Consider the following 25,753-nt stretch of genomic DNA (forward strand, 5'->3'; position numbering starts at 1 on the left):
CCCTGCTTCTCTAGTTTAGGGTATTTCTATGACCACTTCCGGTGGCTCAGTTCTTCCCCAGGAAATTTATAATCCCAGGTTCTCTTCTCCCTCCCCAAGATGACGACTTCCGCTCGGAACTGGATCCCGGAAGTGTCGATTGGATAGAGTTCCCCCCGCGGTGTGTGAAAAGAAAGAACGTGGGAACCCCTGGGTCCGTTTTGTACCTCTGCCCAGGGTTGGAATAAAGGCTGACTAACCATGGCGACCCCGGCACCGCCCAAGAAAATACTGGCCCCTACGGTGTCACAGATCAATGCTGAGTTCGTGACCCAGGTGAGTGCTGCGCCAACCTGGAGAAATGAAGGTTTTATAAGGGTTTTTGAGGCAGAGGGGGCGGGGAAGGGTAAGTGCTGGGGACCGCTGTGCCTGGAAAATGGAGAGGGGTGGAGGTCGATAGGAAAGCGGCACAGGAGTTTCTTATTTGATTTTTTTGGGAGTAAGTTCAGTGTTATGTCGCTGCTCAGCTTTCTTGTCCCCAATTCTCGGAACTGGACAGAAGCCCCTTATTAGTATTTTTAAATATTGAAAGGGAAAGTGAGGCAGCAGAAAAGTGAAGAACTTGCATTTGAAACGTAGAGAGCAAGTGTAGAGTTTATTTCTGGAAAACAGGAACGGAATCTCCTGGTTACCAGCTTCTTGCATTCTGTTTGGTAGGAAGGAGGATAAAGAGAGTAGAAGAGGTAAAGAGGCTATTATAGAAACCCAACAAGAGGCAGGTGATTACCGGAATTAGGAAAAGGAAATATAATGTTAGATGGAAGAAATTTCGGAGGTAGGATTATTGGGATTTGGAAACTGATCATATAGATGATGTGAGGAAGGTCGAGAAGAGTCAAAGAATGTTGCTGAATAAATGTTGAATTAACAGACCAAAAACGTAGGCAAATGAAAGCATTAAAACTCAGGTAAAATGACTTCCTCATGGCTTCACAGTAAGTGGCAAGAGTTGAAGTTTTTACATATGAAAGTGGCAGTGTTGTCTAGTGCTGTATTCTGAGTCTTGAAGACCTGATTTCAAATCCTAATGCAGACATTTTAATTAGCTTTGTAACTCTGGGCAAGTGATTTGACTTGATCACTGTGCTGGAAGAAGTTCACTATGTGATAAACAGTAGATGGTGGAAAAAATTCCTATACTAACAGTTCTCTATTACAGATCCTCATATTTGTACATATACATGAAATGAATAGGAGAATTAAACATAATTTGTTAAATACTTATGTACCAAGCATTGAGAATACAAAGAGAAAAAGAAAACATTCTTACTTTCTTGAGTAGTTCACTGTCTAATTGGGGGACAGCACATATAGGAGGGTTAGTTTCAGTGTAGATGGAAAGGCTCAGGAATCTAAAAGGTACATTAAGATATCTTCCCTGCAGAGTGAGGAGCCTGGACAGTTCTAGTCCACCACTATTGGCAATTTGGGTGGGGAGAGTGGACCTGAGGTATGAAGGGGATTGAGGATTCTGGATTCCCTTTGGTAGTGATTGGAATGGAACCCCAATATCTAGCAAGGAAAAAAAAAGGGAAGGCACATTGGCATTAAGGTCTGAGTGAGTGGAGGATGTGGGGAGAGCAGTGCTGCTTGGTGCCAGCTCTGGCTGTGTTGTTTCAGGCCATGCTCTTCTTGAGCTTGCCTTCTGGGCTGCTTACCTCTGGGAATATGATTTAATATAAAAAGGAGAACAAGCATTAATGAAGTGCCTAATGTGTGCATTGTGCTGAGGTACTGTACGCATAGTACACTATGTACTATCTGTAGGAGTTTAAAGGAGGGAGGTTGGTTTGGGCTGCTGAGGTTTCATGGAAATGCATTGGACTTTAGTGAGCCCTGAAGGAGGTGTAGGATTTCAACAAGTTGAGATTGGAAAAAGGACATTCCAAGTATAGGTAATGGTGTAATCCAGTGCCACACATTAAAAAAAAAAACCAACAAAAAAAACTTCAAGGATATAATTAGGAAATTGAGTACTCTAGTTTGGCAGGAGTTTAGAATATATTAAGGAATAGTATGAATGAAAGTGGAAAGGTAGGTTTGAGCCAGATTGTAGAGGACCTTTGCTTTGGGATCATGAGAGGCAGTACTTAGGGAAAAGGCATGCCCTGAACCCAACTGTCTAAGCAATCCTTTCTACCTTTGAGAGTTGCTCAAGCAAAGTCTGGTGTCCTCCTTCACATAGAAATAACACAATACATTTCCTTTTTCTTGCTTCCATTTTCATGCATTGATACACATAAGGATAACATTCTATATCTGGATTTTCCTACTAAGAATGAAGCATGGTTTCTTTGATCTGCTACTCTGTGTCTTTTTAATTCCTTAAGAGACAGATATACTTTGGTGTATATAGTACCATAGCTGTGAACAGATCATGCAGGTCTATTATTGATGAGCTCTTTCAAATTATTCCATGTTACTCCCAAATTATCTTCTATTTATTTTATGTATATTTTGTATTTATTTATGAGTGTACATAGCTCTCTCATCCATTTGAATGTAAGCTTCTTGAAAGTTGGGAGTATTTAATTTTTTTTTTTTATCTCCAGCATCTGGCATATAATAGGCCTTAATAAATGCTTGGCTGTTTGATTTCCACAGTTATGGGATCTTCATTGTTTCCATTCTTCTGGATCTTTGCTTTTAGAGATGTACCTTTTAATAACTGTAAGAGTAATGTGTGACAGATGATAAGTAGTAGACCCTGGTTTCTTTGTGGATGAGGTGTCAAACATGGTCTTGGGCTGCATAGTAGGTTAGGTGTTTTTTCATTCATTCATTCATTCATTCATTCATTCATTCATTCACCCACTAGTCAGGACCCTCAGTTTCAGGACAGACTGCCTAAGTGGGAGAGGTCCTAGAGCTTTCAAGATCAGAATCTGAAGGGTTGCTTTTTTAAGTAGAGAGGACAGGAGGGGTGGCTTAACCTGGCATTACTGTGTAGAATTAATAGAAGAAAAAAGGCAGAGAGACACTGGGAAAAGTTCAGAGACTATTATAGAAATGACCTGGGGTGAAGAAGGGGCAGCTAGGTAGCTCACTTCCTAGCTGTGTGGCTCTGGGCAAGTAACTTAACTCCAATTGCCTAGCCCTTACCACTGTTATGTTTTGATTCTAAGTATTGATTCTAAGACAGAAGGTATAGATTTAGAAAAAGCAAGAACAAGAAGAAGCAATTGTTTACCAGGACTAAGGAATGGAAAGATAATGATGGATGCAAGAATTTTTTAAAAATTGAAAATTTTTAATTAAAAAATACACATTCTTTGCCTATTGTCGCTGCCTCCTCCCCCACCCCACCCCCATTGCAAAAGGAAAAAAAAAAGTAAATTAAAAAACCCTTATATCTGCATAGTCAAATAAAACAAATTCCCACATTGGTCAGGAACAAAAAATTTATGACTCATTGCAAAAGATATTATAGAAGTAGAATCGTAATTTGGCAACGAATCAGATATGTGATGTGTAGAAGATGAGGGAGAGTCAGAGATGACTGTAGCTGGGTATGGCAACTGATTGAATTGTGCTACTCTTTGCAGAAATAGTGATTTGAGCAGGAGGAGAAGGTTTTAGAAAAAAAAGATAATGAATTTGGCTTTAGACCCAAATAATCCTACAGGTCCTCTACAGTTAAAAAAAAAATTCTATTGTTACATCATACAATGAAAATATTTGTTTTTGCTTACATTTCCAGTTAGCATGTAAATACTGGGCCCCACATGTCAAGAATAAATCACCTTTTGATTCAAAGGTAAGCATTTTTGTTTTGTGTCATAATCTTTCTAGGTAATGCAAAACTTTAGGTACCTATTTTTGTTATTTATGAATGTTAGCTAACTTTAAATATATCTTTATGTTTAAATAAATTGAGGTTTTACAATAAGGAAAAACTTAAAAAATAGTAATTCCTTAAACTTGAGGACTTAAGGAAGACCAGTTTCAAAGAAGGGATGAAGGGGACATATAATTGCAATGCATTTTTTACTTCATTTGTAGAGCTGTCCAGGTCATTAGATCTGGGGACTGAGAAGATTAAATTACCAGATCACTTTGGTTAATGTCAGTGCTGTTTTACCATTAGTTCTGGAAAGGTAGAAGAAAGGTAGAAGTTGATATGTATTATTATTATTTTAGCTGAAATTTGGTGCAAAGTATCAGCAACAAATTCTCTTAAGTTCCATCCCAATTGGGCAAGGCTTGCAGAAATGACAAACCTCCCCCAGAATTCAAAAGGTATCACAATATACTCAGGACCTAAGACTTTTGCTAAGAACTTAAACACTGCTACATGCATTTCAAATTATTCTATTAGTCAAATGGATAATTCAGGGTATGCTTTGCAAAATATACTAAGTGGAAAATTTGAAGCACCCCTAAATATGTTAATTCTTTCTCTCACCTTTAATGAATTGCTTCTGTTAGGCATTGCACTTTTTTGTCTGAATTCTGAAATATTATTTATGAACTTTAGATTTGGAAAATTATTTAGTATTAAGTGTTTTAAAGTATCTCATCACATAGAATTTTATTTTTACAAAACATGCACAAGTTTTTATTTGATTTTTTTTATAGTATTGTAAATATTTTTTATCCCATTAATCCAGATGTAGGTCATAATTTTTCCCTGGGTCTGACTTGTACAAAACTTTGGTGCAACCTATTCTTTTTTTTTAAATTTTTGTTTGCCAATTACATGTAATAACAAATTTACACACAAGTTTCCTAAGTTATATGATCAAACTTATCTCCCTCCTTCCCTTCCCTTTCTCCTCCCAGTGCTGGCAGATGATTAACATGCAAAATATATTTCCATATTATTCATTTTTGTGACTAATCTTATAGAACCAAAGCCTCCAAATATAAATCCAAATAAATAATTGAAAAATTGTATCTGTATTCTGACTCCAACACCTTTGTCTGGATGCGGATAGCATTCTTTGTCTGTCTTAAGTCCCTCACAATTGTCCTGGATCATTGTGTTGCTGATAATAGCAAAGTCTATCACAATTGATCATTCCACATTTTGCTGGTGTGCTTATTTCACTTTGAATCAGTCCATGAAGGTCCTCCAGCTGTTTCTGAAATCATCTTGTTCATCATTCCTTTCAGCACAATAATATTCCATCATCATTATAGACTGCTGTTTATTCAGCCATTCCCCAATTGATGGACATTCCTTCAATGGTACAACCTATGACTATTCTTAGCTACCTACATATTTTTACTTTTCAAAGAGTTTGTGAATGAAATTTCATTTTAGATGCACAAACTGTATTTGGGTTAATATTTTTTTTTTGTCCTGCTGTTTTATATTAACTTTTTTTTTTCATTTAGCATGTATTGTGAAATGTTAGCTAAAATGCTTATACATTGTTTCTAAAACAGATTGTCTTGTGTAATCTCAGGACTTGAAAAAACTACTAATTACTGGTATCTCTTCCACATTGTGACTTTCCCCATATATCACAGTTTTGATATATCACAGATTGGCGTAAGAAATTAAATGGGAATTTTTTTGGAGTTTTGCAGAAGTAGTAGACAACATGAAGTCCAGCATATAACACAGAAAAGGCTTAAAAACTCAAGAAATGCACAAAATATATGTATAGTATGGTATAATATCAATGTATTTTATCTTTTCATACCATAAATATACATAATTTCTTTTAATGTAAGCACCCCATAAAAGAAAAAAAATTCAGACTTCTTTGGTACAAAGAGAGAGCCAAAAATTTTTACTCAGATTTTCTAGATTGCATGGGTGCTGAGATGTGGAAGGGATACATTTGATTGAATAGATTGAATTATTCTCTGAAAAATGAATAGAATTTATCCAAGTAGTCTTGATTCAATATTGCATATTTATATCTTTGGTAATAGGTTATTGAAGCCATATATGAAAAAGAGATCGTCAGGTCAAGGTAGGTAGCATTTTCTTTTCAAGCATAGGTGTGATTGATTTTATTCTTTATCTTCCTAACATGTTATGTATCATGGAAGTAAGTAAATTTGGAGGATGGCTAGAGGACTCATGCTTTACCTATTTGCCATCTAGTTTCTGACTTAGGTTGAAGAATTAAGACTCAAATCAAATTGTGTGTCGTTCCCCACCTCCCAAACACACACACACACTTTGGAAAATGGGGGAAAGATCACTAAGCAGATGGGCCTATTTTTTGGAATTCTTAAACTCATGAGTTGGGGAAAAGTATTTAAAGTTCTACAGTTTAAAGTTTAGGAATAAATATTTTTGTCTTTGACACCCTTTTTGACTTTTGTTCAGATCCTTTACAGATCACCTACAAAGTTGGAGTAGTCCACTTTCTAGATCTCCTGACATTACTTAGATACTCTCATAATATTGTATATCTGTTACCTCTTGTTCCTTCTACATAGCCAGCTTACCTCTTTTTCCAGTCATACTCATCTTGGATTATATTTTTACTTCTTGTGTGTTCAAAGGCAATAGGAAACACTATTTCTTCTGTAAGAGGGAAAGGTTGCCAAAAATGTAAGAGGGAAATTTTAGGTATTATATAGATATATATTTAAGGTGTGGCCGCTAGGAATCAATAATTCAGATTGATTCCATAATTAAAATAGACCCACAGGATCAGGTTTAAGGTAGTTTATTTACAATTAGGAAGGGTAGAAGGCAAGGGAAATAGAGAGAGGGAGAGGCTAGTCTGGGCCTGCAGAGGCCCGGACAGAGAGAGAGAGAGGATTAAAAGGCTAATTAAACTAGATTACACGCCACAAGGCCTTAGCAATCAGAGGCAAGAAACCTACTTAAGGTAGAGAGTCTGGGAAACGCCAAGGTAGGCCTAGGAAGTCAGCCTAACTTACCCACATGACCATTCAGAGTGAAAGCAGCCTGAGGTCTCAGCGGAGATCCTTCAGCACCAAGTTCAAAGCGGGAACTGCCCCAACAGGATGTTGCCCACATACTTGAAGAGATAGTGTCACTTCCTGTGGGTCCACCTCTAATTCAAGTGGACAAATGGCAGCCTCTATGCTGATTTGGACTGCCCCAAGGGCAGTCCCTTGTTCTTGATTTGTTACTTATTGTCACGTGTGGGTAACTTATTTCCCCTCCCCACTAAGGGAGGTGGGGATGACATTATCTCTGGTGGCTAGAGTTTTGACTATGAATGGGCTAGAGCTAATTCCATTTACACACTTCTGATCCTTCATCTCCCCTTGCATTGCTTATATTGAACAGAACTGAAAAGACCATTGTGAAATAATTGCACCTTATATGCCAATATCTGTGGCAGATGATAAGGAAGTAGAGAAATCCTACAAAGAACTCAAGTAAGGACCCTTCAGATTAAGTCAACATGTACTCTATGACTTCAGCATAAAAGTTAATATGAGGGAGAATGATGAAAAATAAATTGGAAAGCATGGTAGAATGTCAAGCAATAAAAGAGGCCAAAGGCTTACATATGTAAAGAAGACTTAGTCATTCATCTGTCTCTCTCTTTTTCTCTCATGAATATTTTTTTCAAGAAGAGAATTTGGAAGTTACTGGTTATCATATATTCCAAATAATAGCAGGGAGGGGAAGAAAAGAAATTTGCTTTTTGAAGTGATCTGTGATTTTATTGGACTAAGGAACTTCCTTCACCTAGGTAGACAAACAACTATGGACTTCGGTAGTTGCTTGGAGGCACTAAAAGGTTAAATAACTTTCTCAGGGTTTTGAATTCCAGGTTTCCTGGTTCCAAGGCCTGTTCTATTTCTACTATATCATATTGTCTCTTGTGACATACAGAAATGGGCAGCCATTTTCTGTAGATACAGAATAGCAGTTTGCCACTTTGGAACTCAGGAACTGGCAAGGCACCCCAGGGTATGTGCCAAGGTGACAGTTATGGACAGGGTATAAATTCAGGTCCACAAACCTCTCAGGGTTCATTCTTTCTCTTTTCTCCTTAGCTTAGGGAGGCAGGAGGTGATAGACTGGGCCCCAGGAGGTTGGGAGTTTGATTAGGCAGGCAGGTAGGGTCAACCTTTATTGCAAGTCATATCAAACACCTTTATTGGCATAGCCAACAACCTTTATATCTAAGGAAGATTATACAGCTAGCTTCAAGAATATAACCACACCTGATGTAGGGTTTTGTTAGCCTCTGGGCTCAGCAACAAATAGCAACAGAGTTGGGAAGAGATCCTCAACGTCTTTCCGTACTCTACACCATAGGGAACTACTTAAGTTTAAATATTTATTTAGTTTCAATATTTAGGCAAGATCATTCAAGGTTTCCATCACCCACTCTCCTTCACCTTTTTACCTACCCTCAGTTTATCAAATAAGCCCATTTTGGTCTCAAAGCCTATAGCAATCTTTGAAGGACAACATCTTACCTTTATTGACAGTATCTAGATTTGAGTAGTCAGATCCTGGTAACATCTCTAACTGGCTATAACCATTTTCAAGCCAGTGGTAACCCTTCATTACAACCAAAGATTTCAAGAACCAACATTCCACTTCCTGGTTACTCCTACCCAACTGACTGCAAAATTGGTTTCTAATGCTTGTGGTTAGCAAAGAATTCTCAGTCTTTTTTTTTTTTAAACCCTTAACTTCTGTATATTGGCTTATAGGTGGAAGAATGGTAAGGGTGGGCAATGGGGGTCAAGTGACTTTTCCCACGGTCACACAGCTGGGAAGTGTCTGAGGCTAGATTTGAACCTAGGACCTCCCATCTCTAGGCCTGACTCTCAATCCACTGAGCTACCCAGCTGCTCCCAGAATTCTCAGTCTTAAAGGAGGCTTAGCCCAGCTGGTGTGGGAACAAATCTTATCCTCATATCTAGCTGTGCTTAGGGTTTCTCCATTGAGCTAACCATCACTACCATCCTTAGCCCCTTATTGCTCATAACACTCTTGAGGAGTCTATTTTAATAGTAAAGACATGATGGTTACTGATAGGGGAGTCCTCTCTGAATCAGCTATTGACTCTTCATCCAGGAGAGAATGTGGATAAACTAGATGATCTCTGAGACCTCCTGTCATTGTACAATCTAGGAAACTGTTATAAAGAAATGGGTGGATACTCCTACTCCTAAGGGATATATGGATATTGGTGAGGGAAGCTTTTCCCAGAGACTTAAGATTTCCCAGAGTTTGAATATAACAAAGCCCATGCTACTTTGGAACATTTTAAATTGCTTTGAAGTTTTTCCTTAATATTGAGCCTAAATCTGTCTTTCAGTTACTTCCATCTACTGGTTCTCATTCTTACTTTTTCATGTGGAGTAAAACAAGCCTAATCTCTTCCACATAAGTGATATTTAAAGACTTTTGCTATGCCCTTATAAGTTATGGGGCATTAATTTGGTATCATGGATCTTTTTGGCAATCTAGTTAAGCCTTTCTACACTTCTCAGAATAACGTTTTTAAATGCATGAAATAAATTATGTAGGATTACAAAGGAAACTAATTATTTTGAAATAGTTATAAAAATATTCATTTATAAAAAAGTTCATGGGCCCTAAAATAAGAACCTCTGTGTTTTGACACTTGTCTGTCAATATCCCCATTTCTTTCAACCAATCTTTCTGTTGCATTTGTGAATTTTAACTATCTTTTTGTCATCTCTTGGAAAATAGTTTGAATTAAGAGAAGAAACAAATTTCTGTGACTTTATTTTTCAAACTTTGTTTTTTAATATTCATTTTGATGGTGTACAAATAATAAAATGACTAAAAGCCAACAATGGTTTTTAAGCATTGAAGACTTGGCTCTGTTATTTGTAACAGCTGAAGGGAGCAACAATCATTTACTAGATTCACTAAGATTTATAATGGCAATCCTAACAGCTATTTCCTCACCCGTTATACGTTTTCAAGCACTTAAAGAAAAACTAAACTGATTGCATTCTGCCCCAAAGTCTGAAAGTTCAAAAGGTAAGAAGCATTCTACATGCCAACTACAAAGTGTATTTAAAAATTTAAATGGCCATTTTTTAGTCTAGTGCCCAAGGCAGCCATTTTCCTGAACAATGATGATTTGGGTGTCCTGGGTAGTATGGGAATTCTTTGATGTAAGATTTATTAACTTGTTTCCAGTCATAATACAAAATTTATCACCGTAAAGTATTCTTAATATTTAACCAGAAGCATTAAATGTTTTAATACTTTTAAGTCAGAGTTCCAGTAGTATACTTAAAATGTGTTGTGGTTAATACTTTTATTGGTATCTAACTGAAAGTAATAGGAGAGTGTTATCACTTTTGACCTAAAATGGTTGCCTAAAATAGTATAAGGACTTGAAAATAGGACAGTTTTCCAGTCTAAAAATTTTCTTCCAGTCTCTTCCATATCCTTAGGAATTAGTAGTCATTAATAGTCCTTTTTGTTACTACTTGGGTTTAAATGATTACTATGAATGAGTGACTATAAGGTTGTAGAAGTATTTGTATCTTTTTAAAAAATCTAAAGTGATGAATTTTCTTATGCGGAATCTTTTATTTTAATCAATTTCTTGACATTGCTAATTACTGATTATTTTCCTTATGTCCTTGAGAAGGAAAGAAGAGAATTTTTGATCTGGAAAGGATCTCATACAAGATGATAAGTCCATGCTTTATGACAACATTTTTTATTGGAAAGTCATATTAAGGGGGCAACTGAGTAGCTCAGTGGATTGAGAGCCAGACCTAGAGATGGGAGGTCCTAGGTTCAAATCTGGCCTCAGACACTTCCTAGCTCTGTGACCCTGGGCAAGTCACTTAATCCCCATTGCCTAGCCTTACCATGCTTCTGCCTTGGAAGCAATATATAGTATTGATTCCAAGGTGGAAGGTAAGGGTTTAAAAAAAAAAAAGTCATATCAACTATACTAGGTATTTTGTAAGGGAAGAGGAAGGCAAGGAAGTGGGGGGAAAGTCATGAAATCAAGTCAACAAGTATTTATAGTAGATCCCTCTTCTCTTTGATGAACCAGAGGAGTTAGATACAAAGTGCCAGAAGTCCACCTGTGAGGGTGGTCTAACCCTCTCCTCACCTCCCCTTTATGCTTCCATTTTCACTTTTTTTTAAGGTGACATGTTCAGACATGCACTTTAGGTAGATTACTATTACAGTCAAGTGGAGAATGGATTGGAATGGAAAGAGAACTAATTGAATGACTATTATAATAGTCCAGATGTGGAGATATACCAGGGTGGTAACTGAGAAATTTGATTAAAAGAGTATCTTTGATGTACCACAGAGGTTTATATAAATCAGAAGCCTGATTTTAGTTCTTTTTTTAATACATAAATACCACTTAGGTTTGTTATTGGCTTAGGAGAAACTTTAGCTTTGGTAGAGGAATTATGGAGACAAGGTGATAGACTTATGTGTATATGGTTAGAAATGAGGTTACCAGAGGGTAGCAATATCCTTTTTGAATATACTTTACCTTTGTCCCAATTTGAACACTGACCTCTCTTCCCTCACTTTGATCCACTGCTGTGTTCCAGCATGTAGAAGCTATTTCCTTATCATGGGATCACTCAATGTCCCTCAGTGTCTATCCTGCATTCTGTTGGACCACAGATTGTTATCAAGCAAGATAGAGTAGAGTGTGCTGGGTTTGCCACAAGACTTCTTTGTACCTGACCTTCTCTGAAACTCTGCTAACACAAAGACCACTTTGGGGGTGGGGGTGGGAGTCAAAAAAACCCTGGATTACTAAAGGATCCTTTTATTTCCTTTCTGCCCTATTTTGAACCCTTTCTACCCAAATCCTAGCTTAATTTCCTCTTCTAAACAGTGTGTTATATGAAATTTCAAACTTGGCCAAAAGCTCTGTTGTCATACCCAAAGGATGATTGAGCCTTTCCATCTGTCCTCTGACTGAACATTCCTCCTATATGTTAACATTCCACAAGTAGCATGTGAGATCTTAACTAGCTTTCAGTTTGTAGTCCCAGCACTTTGTATAGTGGTTGACATAATAGTAAAATATATTTAATGAATACTTTTATATTCCATTCCTAGGCTAAATTAAAATAGCACATTGTACTTCCCACAGAGCCAATTTTTGTTCTTGGTACAAGGAAGGATATTGAAAGTTGTCCTATATGTCTATAGACCCAACATAGCACACACCAGAATGTTGTTGTGGAAGTTATACTTCCTCTCACATTCCCCAATTTTGTATTGATTCCCCATCAGCATGCTGATACTATGTTGCTATAATAGCATTTACTTTTCTCTATCTCATTTGTTGATTATCAGAAGACTTGAGTAATACTCATTTTGGGAATTATTTCTGCTTTATAAATTTTGGGAAAGAGATGCCATTCTGATCCTTAACAGTATGACTTTTCTTTGGAAAGTAAATCTCTTGTTGAATTAAAACTTGGTTTAGAAACCTGTACTTTTCAGGATTCTTACTACTTTGATTCAAAGTAGAGAACATGGAAGAGTAAACTGAAAAAGTGGGCAAGATGTGGTAATGATCACATATTACCAGTTTGCTTTTTATAATTACCCTCACTTGATGACATTCTGTTGCTCTGGATTTGAAAGAAGCAGATTTAATAATATGACAAATTTAATAATATGACAAAATTATTTATTATTAAGAGACTTTAAAGAGAGAGATTTTTTAGTCAGGTTCAGTAGAGAATGACTGCTCTTTTTTTTAAAAAAAGAAAACTATTTCACTTCTTTTCCATGGATATATTTTTCTCCTAAGCTGTATATAGAATGTTAGACTAAATTAGAGAAATCGATTGTAGAATCTCCATGTATTTTTCCCCTGTCTTCTTACTTGTTACTAAGCTTATACATACTGGTCATTGGGTAAATGGTGATAGACTATGAAATGAAATGATGTGAAATGTCCATGTGAAACAACCAGAGATCCTAAATGTCATTTGATGTTATACTTGCTGAATGGCCTGTGCAGCTCTGGAGTCTCTTGTTTCTCTTTAGGCTTTTACAAAATGAAAGCCTTCACCATTTCATGCTCAACAGAGCTCTATGCCATAGATTCCTCAGTGAGACTATTTCAGAAATCAGTAGAATAGGATTTTGACAGGATAATGGTCTCTTGGGGTATTATATATTCATAATGCCTTCATATTTAATTTTCAAAATGGGAGACCATGATCTAGTGGCTGTGTTCTGGTCTGGCTGCCTTATTACTATTATACAAAATGATAAAAATAAATTGGTGAATATTTGAACTAGCTTTTGGAAAGAAACATGAAGATCAATATCATCCTATATTTAAATAAATATTTTTTTAAAATAAAGAACACAATAATAGAAAAAAAAATCTGATGATCCCTCTGTATTTTTTATTACTTTTCCCTCAGGACAGTTGTCTATTTCCTTTGTGTTTTGTAGAGAGTATAAAGTTTAGGAAATAGCAATAAATGGGAAAATATACAACTTTTTAAAAAGTTCTCTGTAGTTTATGATCTTGACTGTGTATTACCTTAAATAAAAGAAGCTAGTTTAAACATTCATGCTTCCATTGTACTTGAAACCTTTTCTTTAAAAAAAATAATTTTGCTTTTGAACTTAATTATTAAGAACACAAGACATGTCTATATATGAAGAATAAGAAAGAGGCTTATACAAGAAACTGAACTGCTGTTTATAGGCTCTCGGTTACATATGTTAAACTTGCTGTGGAGTAACAAAGTCGTCTTCTATATTCTTGTTTTCTTCTGTGCATTAAAATTTTTATAGATACCTTTTTTGATTATCTGTCACTACTCATTAACCTAATACTCCTTCCTCATTAGAAGCTCTTTCTTGTAATAAATAGAATGCCTTCCTTGGTGTCCAGCAGAGCATATGGATATTAATCATATTTGAAAATGCATATCTCATGCTGCATCTTGAGTCTGTTTCCTTTTGACTGATCTTTTGTCCAATATCTGTATCTTTGTATGAAGTCAGCTATTTCCCCAAACCATCCAAGATTGACTGGTAACAAGGTGATATAATATGAGTATTAATAAATCTTTTTTATTGATGTGAATTTATCTTCCCATGTCTTTGATTTGCCATCAGCAAAATGGTAATAGTTGTATTCATGAACCATATATATATAGGGTATGTTATAAAAATGTTTAGAAAACATAAGCTAGCCGTTGCAAATTTTATAGGCAAAATACATATGAAAAATAATTCCATATAAGAATGAAGATTCGAAACGTTCACTTGCAACAGTGACTTTGAAATATTGGTAGTAGAACCATAGGAAAAAGTAATTCTCATTTTTTTTTGAATTTAAACATTTATTAATAATCATTTTTAACATGGTTACATGATTCATGCCCCTACTTTCCCCTTCACCCCCCGCACTCCCCCCATCCATGGCTGACTCACATTTCCACTGGTTTTGTCATGTGTCCTTGATCAAGACCTATTTCCAAATTGTTGGTGGTTGCATTGGTGTGGTAGTTTCAGTAATTCTCATTTTTTAAAAAAATATACTTTTATCTTTTAGGTTTGCCATTCGGAAAATAATGCTTCTGGAATTTAGGTAAGTTAAAAAGTTTTAAAGTTGTTTTTATTAAGGGTAAAGCAGCAATATATCTGTTTACTATACAGTAACTGATTCTTTCAAAGCTGAGAATCCTGTAAAGCAGTGATGGGCAAACTACAGTCCCCAGGCCAGATGCGGCCCCCTGAAATGTTCTATCCAGCCTTGTGACATTATTCCTAATCTGACAAATACAATGAGTAGGATATAATACAATGAAACTTCGAAAGAGTTGCCTTAGAAACAGACTGATGGATGAGCATTTCCTTTCCTTTGACCCCCTCTTTAAAAAGTTTGCCCATCATTGCTGTAAAGAATTTAAACTGGAAACAGTGAAGATTTAAGCATACAGAACTGTCATTGTTTTGGAATTGATTATTTGGGATATGTGGCTGCTCACCTTCATGTGCTAAGATGATTCCCCTTCTTCAGTAAAGCCTACATCGTGAATTCTTTTTCTGGTAGCTGTAATGGATTATGTTAAATTGGTCATGATTTCTCACCTTGGCCTCCTAGTGATCTATAGCTTATGTTTACAAGAAGTTGTTGGTAATGTAGTTTATGGCCATGGAACAGAATTTTTCTCTAAATAAAACTTAACTGCGTAGTTTAGAGATTTAATATATGACCTTTGACCACACTAGTATTTCATTCATAAATAAATAGTCCAAACAGAAAATCACATAGAGTTTATAGATCATAGAAATAGGCATTCTATTTTGTATCAGCAGTTTGGCAGGGTAGGATGAGTCTTCAGGATTCAAGAAGTGGCAGCAAAGGTGCTCTAGTTAAGTAGTTATTAGATGTCAGCATGTCAGAAGTCAGGAGGGTAGAGTAGATGGACCAGAGTAAACACAGAAACCAGAACATTTTTAGAAGGAAAACAACATCATAATACTTCTGACAAGAAAACCTTCATAAGCGAAATGTAAAAGGATAGGACATCAGCTGAGGAACTTTCTGTATAGGCAAGTCTCGGGATGTTTACATATGTCATGGGGTCAGAGAAAGGTACTCATGACAACAGAGTCTACCTAGAAAGAGTAATTTTTATTAGTCTACTTGTTGCATGCTTTTTATTTTCTATCATTTCCCTTGTCTTTACTTATGTAAGTTAAACCTGGAGCTATCTGCAGGTTAATTTTTTAAAATTATAAATTTGAAACATTAAAAATTTTTTTCACATACATAACAAGACAAAAATGAATTTTCTGTGAAACTGAATCTTATTTCATATTATTTACTTTTTAAAAAATATAATAAATTCCATGTGTTACTTTAAAAACCTTCTTTACTTGATTTTGTCTCTGAACTTTAAAAAAATGTCACAGTGGCCTTTTTGAGGGCATCATTTATTGGTAATTCCCCTTGCCTGTACTCATTATGAATAATATCTTCATTATAAGTAAAGCAAAAAAATAGGGAAAAAACCCTTGTAACAAATAAGCACAGTTAAGCAAAATAAAATAAATCCAGACAGTGGATATATCCAAAAATGAGTGTCTCTGCACTTTACAACTGTCACCTTTGTTAAGAGATTGGTAACAATGATTCATCATAGGTCTTCTGAACTTGTGTTTGGTCATTGCATTGATCAGAATTCTTAAATTTTTCAAAAATTTTTTTAAATGTTGCATATAGATTCTTTTCTTAGTTCTGCTTATTTCACTCTTGCCTTTGTTACTATCCAGAATTCTTGAAATCATCCCTTATTATTTAATAGTATAATTACATTATATTATATTCATGTGTAATTATTAAATAATAATGAAATAATAATAATGTAATAATGCAATAATAAAACTATTCCTCAGTTGTTTAAAATGTAATCTGAGGTACTAGATTCAAATTATTTGCTTTTCTTTTTTTACCCTTTTAATTTTTCTTTTCAGGATTGTGAAATTTGTTTTGCTTGTGATTATACTGTTTCCAATATTATCCTCTCTCAGAATAACACTGCCACCTCTACCCCCATCTCTGATTGTTCTTTGTTGAGTTTGATGTATTTCCTTTCTAGATTTGGTGTGTGTGCAGCTCTCCTTTGTCTATTTTGGATAGGCATTAGGTTCATCTGATAACTACTCCCACCTTTCTCTTACCTGATTCTATATCCTGTTTATATATTCAGATTAAAACTTAAAGAGAAATGAAATACAAAAAATTAGTTAAAGATATGTTTATTTTTCTTCTGGCTTTCTCACTCATTTGGTTTTCCTAAATAATATAAAAACTCTTTTTTCCTGATTATTAATGGATTTTTGTCTTTTAAAATGTTGCCTGTTACTTTATTTGGGAATGACATTTATGTTCCAGCAAAAGTTAGTAAATATAAGATGAACTCTCTCAAGGTACCATAATAGAAGAAGTGTAATTTTGTCAATTTTTCATTTACATGAGGTGTGGTATATATTCTTTTCTGGGGGTTCTTATAGAGAGAAGGGATCTCCTAGATTGCCTCTTTCCTGCTTATGTCCTTTGTATTTGGTTAGAATCTTCATGGTGGCCACTTAAAAGAGAAGAACCCAGGGCAAGCATGTTTATAGTATAAAGGGAAGGTACAAATAAAATATATTTTGAAAAACATGACACAAATATGTAAAGACAAACTGTTCTATGCACTTTTAATAGCCTTTCCAGTCATCACTGTTTTTCCTTAAAGGTTTAAGGATCTCCTTCTTTAGTGTTTACTTTGCTTGGTTTTCTTCATGATTTGGTACAGACTCTCCTTCCTTTCCCCCCTGCAGAAATTAACCCTCTGGCCCAGACTGGTTTTGGGAAGACTAGAATACAGTCTTTAGCTAGTCTTATATAGTTATAAGATGATAATAGATGATAATAACAAACCATTAAGAAAACATTAATTATGTTTAGAAAATGTTAATTATGTTTATTTTTTGTTTCTGATGTCAAGAGAATTGTGTTAAACACCTGATAAAAAATTATTAAAACAAAAGCTTTATACTAAAGTTATAACCTTCAATTTTCTATTGATATTATAGTATAAAATGTCTTTTGATCTGGAGATACTGGAGGGATATTGTTTCTATCCTAAAAATAGCTCCTCAAAAAATCAGTTTGTGATAATCATAGCAGCAAGAATTTATTACACACAATTTGTGAGGTACTTTGCTCACATGTTTGCTCCTATGTTTCAGGTATGCCTCTCTGCTAAAATTCTTTTAATATCAGCTAGTATTCTCACAGCCTCTTTTGGTTAAGCATCCTTATTTTTATTCAGTGAGGAGAAAATGGATAGGGAGATTTCCTGTGGCTTGTTAGTCATGATAGTTAATGTGTGCCACTTTTCCATTGGTGCCTTCAAAGATGAGCCTTGCCCTGTCTCATCTGCCTAATCCATATCTTTCATGAATAAGTTTGCAGCAGTAACAGTGACCTAGATTAAAGGTAACTTTGTGATGTGCTTTCAGATCATAAATATGGATTTTCAAAATGCTTTCAGGGAGACATGGGTAATTATGCTTTTTCAGGTAGAATGACACATTACTGTGGGTGGTAGCAACTAATGAAATATTCTGTGCTTTTTTACTCTCCACAGCCAGTACCTTGAAAATTACCTATGGATAAATTATTCCCCAGAGGTGTCCAGCAAGGCCTATTTAATGTCGATCTGCTGTATGGTGAATGAGAAGTTCAGAGAAAATGTCCCTGCGTGGGAGGTAACAGATTTGAATTACTTGACTTATTTGAATTTGACTTTGATCTAGGAGTTGTAGCTTCACACTGTGCCCACTTAAACTGTTGAAAAGTAGCAGAACTTTTAACTTTGACAGTAAACAGTGCCTGTCTGCATAGTACCTGCTACAATGGTAAAGACAACTCTGACAGGAAGAATGGCTATTTGAAAGGTTGCTTTTATGCCATTTTATTTTTTCTTTCAACAGTCCTAAATTAAACTGTGCATGCAGGGTTGTTCTGTGTTTGGCATAAAGATTGCAAAGTTTTCAATCCCAAGTAAATGCTGAGCCCATTTTACAAATGCAAATAAATGTTTCTTGAAATGAGATGATAATTTCTTCTCTGTCATTTCCTTTTTTTATGCTGAGGAAGTATATTTGTAGCTTTAATATGAACTGAGTGGTATTTGAGATTGCTTCATGGTCAAACTTCTGTGCTGTAACCTCAGTTATCAAATTTTATCCCTGAACAAGAATATTTTTCTTTTTCCCATGAACTGACACTTCTCACTGGTGCTTCCTACTTGGAATCTTTGGCATTAGAAATCTCAAACTTATTTCCTGTGATAATCCCTAGATTTGGAAATGTATGAAATATCAAAAATATTTTCCTCTGGCTACAGAAGAATTGACTCAGTGCCACATTTTCTTTTTTAGTTGTATATTATCTGTGTTGTGGACAAGGAAATCAGAGGGATGATAATTTTGAGTCTTACACAGTTGATTGATATGTCCCTTTCTAGAAATGGTAGTGTCATTTTGGTTATTGTTCTTGGAGTTAAGGTGATAGAAAATAAGCTACAAGAATCAATTATATCAACCTCTTCCTATGTGTATATTCCTTTAAGAAATATTTTATAGGGGGAAGCTGGGTAGCTCAGTGGATTGAGAGCCATGACTAGAGATGGGAGGTCCTAGGTTCAAATCTGACCTCAGACACTTCCCAGCTGTGTGACTCTGGGCAAGTCACTTAACCCCCATTGCCTAGCCCTTACCACTCTTCTGCCTTGGAGCCAAAGACAGAAGGTAAGGGTTTGAAATAAAGAAAAATATTTGTATATATTTGTATTTAAATTATACAAAATTATATTATATAAATATATATAAAAATATATTATACAAAAATATATATACAAAATTATATTTGTATATATTCTTATAACTGCTTATGTTACTATAAGATAGAACATGATTTTGAATAACTAACTCAAAATGAACTTATTCTTTTTATTTTTTAGATTTTCAAGAAGAAGCCAGAACACTTCCCTTTCTTTTTTAAGTGCATCTTAGAATCAGTACTTGTTGAAAATGATGATGAATTTTCTCTACAGGAACAGACAATCCTATTACTCTTCCTTGATCATTGCTTCAACAGCTTGGTAATTTTAACTTAAATTAGGGTTTTTTCCCCAAACTTTCTCTTCTTGGTAGAATTTAGAGAGAATCAAGAGCATAGTCAGCTGTCTTATGGCAACAGAGTCTAGAATAAATTAGGGTTAAGAAAATACATAGCTAATATCAAATAATTTTGAATTTTAGCCTTTGAAATTTAACAAAACCTTTTGTTAAAACTTGCAAAAATGAGTAATTTTGAGTTTCCTCTTTTTTCTTTACTTAGAAACTTTGTTATACTTTGTCTCTGATTCTATTGATATTTTCCCTTAAAGATAGATATTGTGTATGTAGATTAAGAGGAAAAAGGATTTCCTTTTCTCATATTTTTATAAACTTGTTTTCTTGATACCTTGCATAGGAAGTGGATCTGATCCGGAGTCAAGTACAACAGCTTATCTCTCTGCCAATGTGGTTGGGTTTGCAACCTGTGAGTAGTAATGCCATTTTAAAAAAATTCACATTTTGTAACTGGTCTATGTGCTGTATAGATGTGAGAAAATTTTTTTGTGCTGATAATAATAATAGCTAGCACTTACATAGCACTTTACATTTTGCAAAACACTATATTTATATTCCTTAATCCTTAAATACTCCCATATTGCTGAGATGCAGTCTGAAGCTGAGAAGTTAGGTGATTTTCAAGAACATAGCTAGTACATAGCTAAGGTGAGATTTGAATTCCGTTCTTCCCGAGTCCAAGTCCCAAGCACTTAACCACTGAGCCAACTAGATAAAAATTCTTGCCCTTCTTGGAAACTGTATCTTTCCATTTAATACAATTTTCTTTTTTTTTTTTCTTCACAGCATTAATTTAGTCTTAAATTAACTTAAAATTCTTAAATAATATAGTATAGTTTAGCTTTATACATTGAGGTAAAATGATACATATAATCAATTCTTAGATAGCAGCTACTTAAATCTTTGTGTTTACCTCAATTGGACTATACAGAACAGCTTTTAAAAATAAGTACATTGTATTTAAAGGATTCTTTTTGTCATGCTGTTACTTGGATTTTCCTAAAGAATAAAAGCAGGAAGAAGATTTTCCATTTCATTTCATTTTCTTTCTGACAATTTTGTCTATAAAACATGCTTCTGCATAATATGTGGCACACATTTTATTCCTATAACAATAATTCTTTTTCATAATTTTCTAGATATACAATGTACTAAATCCAAATTTAGAAATAAAAATGATTTAATTGCTAATATTCTTCAGAATCTCTATTAGAAAAGGCAGTTCCATGACAACAATCCCACCCTATTTTACAATTATATTCTGCGTGTTTTAATAAAGAATTGAAGGCTAGTATAAGGAACTTAACTTTTGGAGTATGTTCAGGTTTCACTATGAGTGACTTGCCTCTACAGGTAAATGTGAGAAATGGATTAAATGTTGGTCTGTGCTTCTACATTGAATGCAATTTAATGTCGCCAGTAACCATATTTTACCTTTTTCTCAGGCACGTTTGGAGTTAGAATTGAAAAAGACACCCAAGCTTAGAAAATTCTGGAACTTGATAAAAAAGAATGATGAAAAAATGGATCCAAAAGCACGAGAACAGTATGTAGTGAAACTTTTATTCTTTGTTACTTGACTCTCAGAATTTCTTGTGGGCATTAACTCTGCCTACCTCTTGCTTGCTGGATTGCTAAACTATACAACTTTATTTGGAGGAGAAACCAATAACCCTCTGCTTTCTCCTTTGCCTCTGATAAATTTGTACATCAGCAAGCAACACTTCCCAATGATGTTCCTTTGGACTTGTCATGTTCTAACAGTGCTTGTTCTAAATATCCATATCCTTCAAGTCCTTCCTTCTGGATAGTCTGGTTTGTAGAAAAAATAGAGGGCATGAAGTATGATTTCCATGATCTTCCATTCTTTCAAATTCAGGATATTTTTGAAACCACATCACTTTTCATCTCAAAAGAGATGGTTTTTACTCATTCCTTTTCATTCTAAAAGAGGTACACTTATTTGTTTCTAAACTTAATCTCTTTGGGTTCTAGATTATTTTCTCTTCCACTTTCCGTTCATTTATACTTTCTCTTTTGCAATTTCAGTCTCTCATTGATTCCTTTTCAACCACATTATTCTTATCTTTAAATAAAAAGAACTTCTTATCTTGCAGCTGTTCTCCCCTGCCCTCCAAACAATTGGATGAATTGCCTTCATGTCTTTGCTACCAATGTACTTTTTAACCCTTATATTTTGGATTTTGTTCTTTTCGTTCCAAGGCCACTAATAACTTCCTAATTGCTACACCCTGTGATCTCATTTCCTTCTTCTTTAGTATTCATTACTGACCTCTCCTTTCTTTCTGAAACATTCTCCTCTCCACTCTGTGAAGCCTACTGTATTTTTATTTTTTCTTCCATCTTTCATATTTTCCCCTTTGTCCTTCCTAGTTCCATGTAAAACTGAGGTTGGACTAACAGGAAAGTTGTTTACCACAGAACTGACACTTTTGAATTGTAGTCCTAAAGAAGATTTTTGAAAATCTCTTAGATAGCAAGGAGATGAAATCAGTCAATATTTAAAGAAATTAATTCAGACTATTAATTGGAAGGTCAAATACTGAAGCTTAAATACTTTGGACACATAAGGAAAAGACAGAACCCATTGGAAAAAAACCCCGATGTCTGAAAAAATTGAAAGCAAAAAGAAAAGGGTACAACAGAGGATGAGATGAATAGATTGTTTGTCATGGAAGCAATGAGCATAAGCTTTGACAGACTTTGGGAAATAATGGAGTGTAAAAGAGTATGGCATGCTGTTGCTTATGGGATCATGTAGAGTCAGACAATTAAACAACAAAAAGTGAAGTTCAATTATCTTTTCTCATGACTAATTACAAAATACAAAAGACTTTCAGTTTTTTATTTCTAGCTGTGAGTCTACTTAGATTTTATCTTGTACTTGCAGTTACTTTTTGGGCATGTACAAGTATATTTCTTATTATTGCCTCATATTCAGTATTTTCAAAGCCATCAGTTTCACCATCTTTTCCCAACACAAGCACCTTCCTAAAATTCCTTCTTTCTTCCAGTGCTGCCCTCATTCTGCCATTCTAATTATTAAAAGATATTTTATTTTTTAAATTACGTGTAGTAACAATTTTCAACAAATGTTTTCTAAAATTATAAGATCCAAATTGTCTCCCTTCCCTCCCCACTCTTGGAGATGGTAGGCAATTTTATCTGTATTATACATGTCTGCTAGAGATTCTTAGCTCTTCCCTCTCTTCCCATGTTCTTCAAATGTTCTTTGAGTCTAGACTTTCTTTTTGGTCCCTGCTCTCATCCAAGTCCCAATTGTGTTATGTCCTAGTTAAAATCCATGCTTCTGGTATTTTTCCTTTCTTTAATTCATTTTACATACTAATACCAGATTTATTTGTTTTCCATTTGACAATTTCCCTTCTACTGCTAGCTAAATTGGCTTTATTTTTGTAAACATTGTTTAATTTTATGTAATTAAAATTGACTATTTTAATCTGCTGTGATCTTTTCTGTTCTTGTTTGGTCTTGTTCTCTTCTCTCAACCACAAATCTCAAAGGGAAGATTATTCTTTTTCTTATTATTTCTTTATCCTTTCATATCTAAGACATGTATCTATTTGTGTCTTTTCTTGGCAGTTTGTACAAAGTGGTGTTTTTTTTTTAAACATTTATTAATATTCATTTTTAACCTGTTTACATGCTTCATACCCCTACTTTCCCCTTCACCCCCTCCCCGCTCTCCCCCCCACCCATGGCCGACGCACATTTCCACTGGTTGTAACATGTGTCCTTGTTTAGGGCCTATTTCCATATTGTTGTTAGTTGCATTGGTGTGTAAGTGGTGTTCTTTTAAATCAAATTTCTTTAAAAATTTTTTTAAAATAAAAAGATAAAATTTCTTTCCTCTCTTCCCCCTGAAAAATTAATAAAAACATATAAGCATAGTCAAGTAAGGCAAGTTGCCTCATGGGCCATATCTAAAAAATGTATGCCATATATTTTGCATATTAGTCCATCACTTCTCTCTCATGTGGATAGCATTCTTCATCATGATTCTCTGGAATTTTAAAAAAAAATTTTTTTTCCAATTTTCAATTTTAATTATATATTTGTAAGTATTTTTCCATGATTCATTATCCTTTCCCTCCCCTCTTAACTACTCTCTCACAGAGCTGACACCCCCTCATTTTCTAAATTTTTGCCACCACAAAGAGTGCAGCTAAGAATATTTTTGTACAAACATTTTTCATTATTATCTCTTTGAGGAGCAAACCCAGTAGGGATATTGCTGGATCAAAGAATATGCATTCTTTTAAAGCCCTTTGCACATAATTCCAGATTGCCTTCCAGAATGTTTGGATTAATTCACAACTCCACCAGCAATGCATTAGTGTTCCAATTTTGCCACAACCACTCCAACATTTATTCTTTTCTTTTACTGTCATATTGACCAATCTGCTAGGTGTAAGGTGGTGCCTCAGCTTGTTTTGATTTGCATTTCTCTAATTATGAGGGATTTGGAACACTTTTTCTTGTACTTATTGATAGTTTTAATTTCTTTGTCTGAAAACTGCCTATTCATGTCCCTTGACCATTTGTCAATTGGGGAATGGCTTGATTTTTTTGTAAAACTGATTTAGCTCCTTATAAATTTGAGAAATTAGACCTTTGTCAGAAGTTTTCGTTATAAATTTTTTCCCCCAATTTCTTGCTTCTCTTCTAATTTTGGTTGCATTGGTTTCGTTTTTACTTAAACTTTTTAATATAATCAGAATTATTCATTTTACATTTTTTAGTGTTCTCTATCTCTTGCTTGGTCTTAAGCTCCTTTCTTTCCCATAGATTTGACAGGTATACTATTTTATGTTCACCTAATTTGTTTATAATTTCCCTCTTTATATTTAAGTTATTTACCCATTTTAAATTTATCTTGGTATAGGGTGTGAGATGTTGATTGAAATTTAATTTCTTCCATACTGTTTTCTAATTCTTCCAGAAGTTTTTTGTCAAATAATATGTTCTTGTCCCCAAAACTGGAACCTTTGGGTTTATTGAATACTAGCTTGCTGCTGTCAATTAACCCAAGTCTGTTTCATCTATCCACCCTTCTATCTCTTACTCAGTACCATATTGTTTTGATGATCACTGCTTTATACTGTAGTTTGAGATCTGGTGACACTAGGCCTCCATCCTTTACATTTTTTTCATTAGTTCCCTTGATATTCTTGATCTTTTGTTCTTCCAGTTTAACTTTGTAATAATTTTTTCTAATTCTATTAAAAAAAAAGATTTTGGTAGTTTGATAGGTGTAGCACTGAATAAGTATATTAATTTAGGTAGGATTGTATGGGTCAAAGAACAAATCATACAAAAAATCCATAATTTCATTAAAGAAAATGACAATGAAGAAACAACATTACAAAATTTATGAGATACAGCCAAAGCTGTACTTGGGGGAAAATTTATATCACTAAGTATTTATATGAAATAAAATAGAGAAAGAACAGATCAGTGAATTGGACATGCAATTAAACAAACTAGAAAAAGAACAAATTAAAAATTCCCAATTAAGCACCAAATTGGAAATTCTAAAAATTTTAGGAGCTGTAAATAAAATGGAAAGTAAGAAGACTATTGAGTTAATAAGAGCTGGTTTTATGAAAAAAAATTAATAAAATAGACAAACCATTGGTTAATTAGATTAAGAAAAGATTTTAAAAAAGGAAACCAAATTACCAGTATCAAAAATGGAAAAGGTGAAATCACAACTAATGATGAAGAAATCAAATCAATCTTTGGGCATTACTTTTTGAGGTAGTAGAACTCCCGCAGATCCAGGTAATCTCGGTGGTGGGACAGTGTTGGTGGATTGAGACGAATGAAAATCATGATTCAGCCAGAGCCAGAGATCTGCTCTGTCTTGAGTAAGAGTTTTTTTGTTTTTTTTGGGGGGGGGGAAATATACATTTATTCCAACAATACCACCATTGCGCAAAATTCAATTTCCTTCCAAGAATTTCTTTTTTTTTTTATTTAAACATTTATTAATAATCATTTTTAACATGGTTACATGATTCATGCTCCTACTTTCCCCTTCACCCCCCGCAC

At 34.6% G+C, this 25,753-nt stretch overlaps 1 protein-coding gene across 1 annotated transcript in view; it reads left to right on the top strand.

Annotated features, from left to right (window-relative positions):
* Window positions 1-240: 240 nt before the first annotated feature.
* Window positions 241-25,753, top strand: part of AQR (aquarius intron-binding spliceosomal factor) — a 110,568-nt gene continuing 85,055 nt past the window's right edge. Inside the window, exons 1-8 of the mRNA XM_044665141.1 lie at window positions 241-315; window positions 3,740-3,796; window positions 5,926-5,966; window positions 14,514-14,549; window positions 18,106-18,226; window positions 19,483-19,623; window positions 19,998-20,066; window positions 21,103-21,203. Coding sequence (XP_044521076.1) covers window positions 241-315; window positions 3,740-3,796; window positions 5,926-5,966; window positions 14,514-14,549; window positions 18,106-18,226; window positions 19,483-19,623; window positions 19,998-20,066; window positions 21,103-21,203 — 641 coding nt within the window. The remainder of the gene's footprint in view (window positions 316-3,739; window positions 3,797-5,925; window positions 5,967-14,513; window positions 14,550-18,105; window positions 18,227-19,482; window positions 19,624-19,997; window positions 20,067-21,102; window positions 21,204-25,753) is intronic.

Source organism: Gracilinanus agilis, chromosome 2, assembly GCF_016433145.1.
Source record: "Gracilinanus agilis isolate LMUSP501 chromosome 2, AgileGrace, whole genome shotgun sequence".
NCBI classification, from domain to species: Eukaryota; Metazoa; Chordata; class Mammalia; order Didelphimorphia; family Didelphidae; genus Gracilinanus; species Gracilinanus agilis.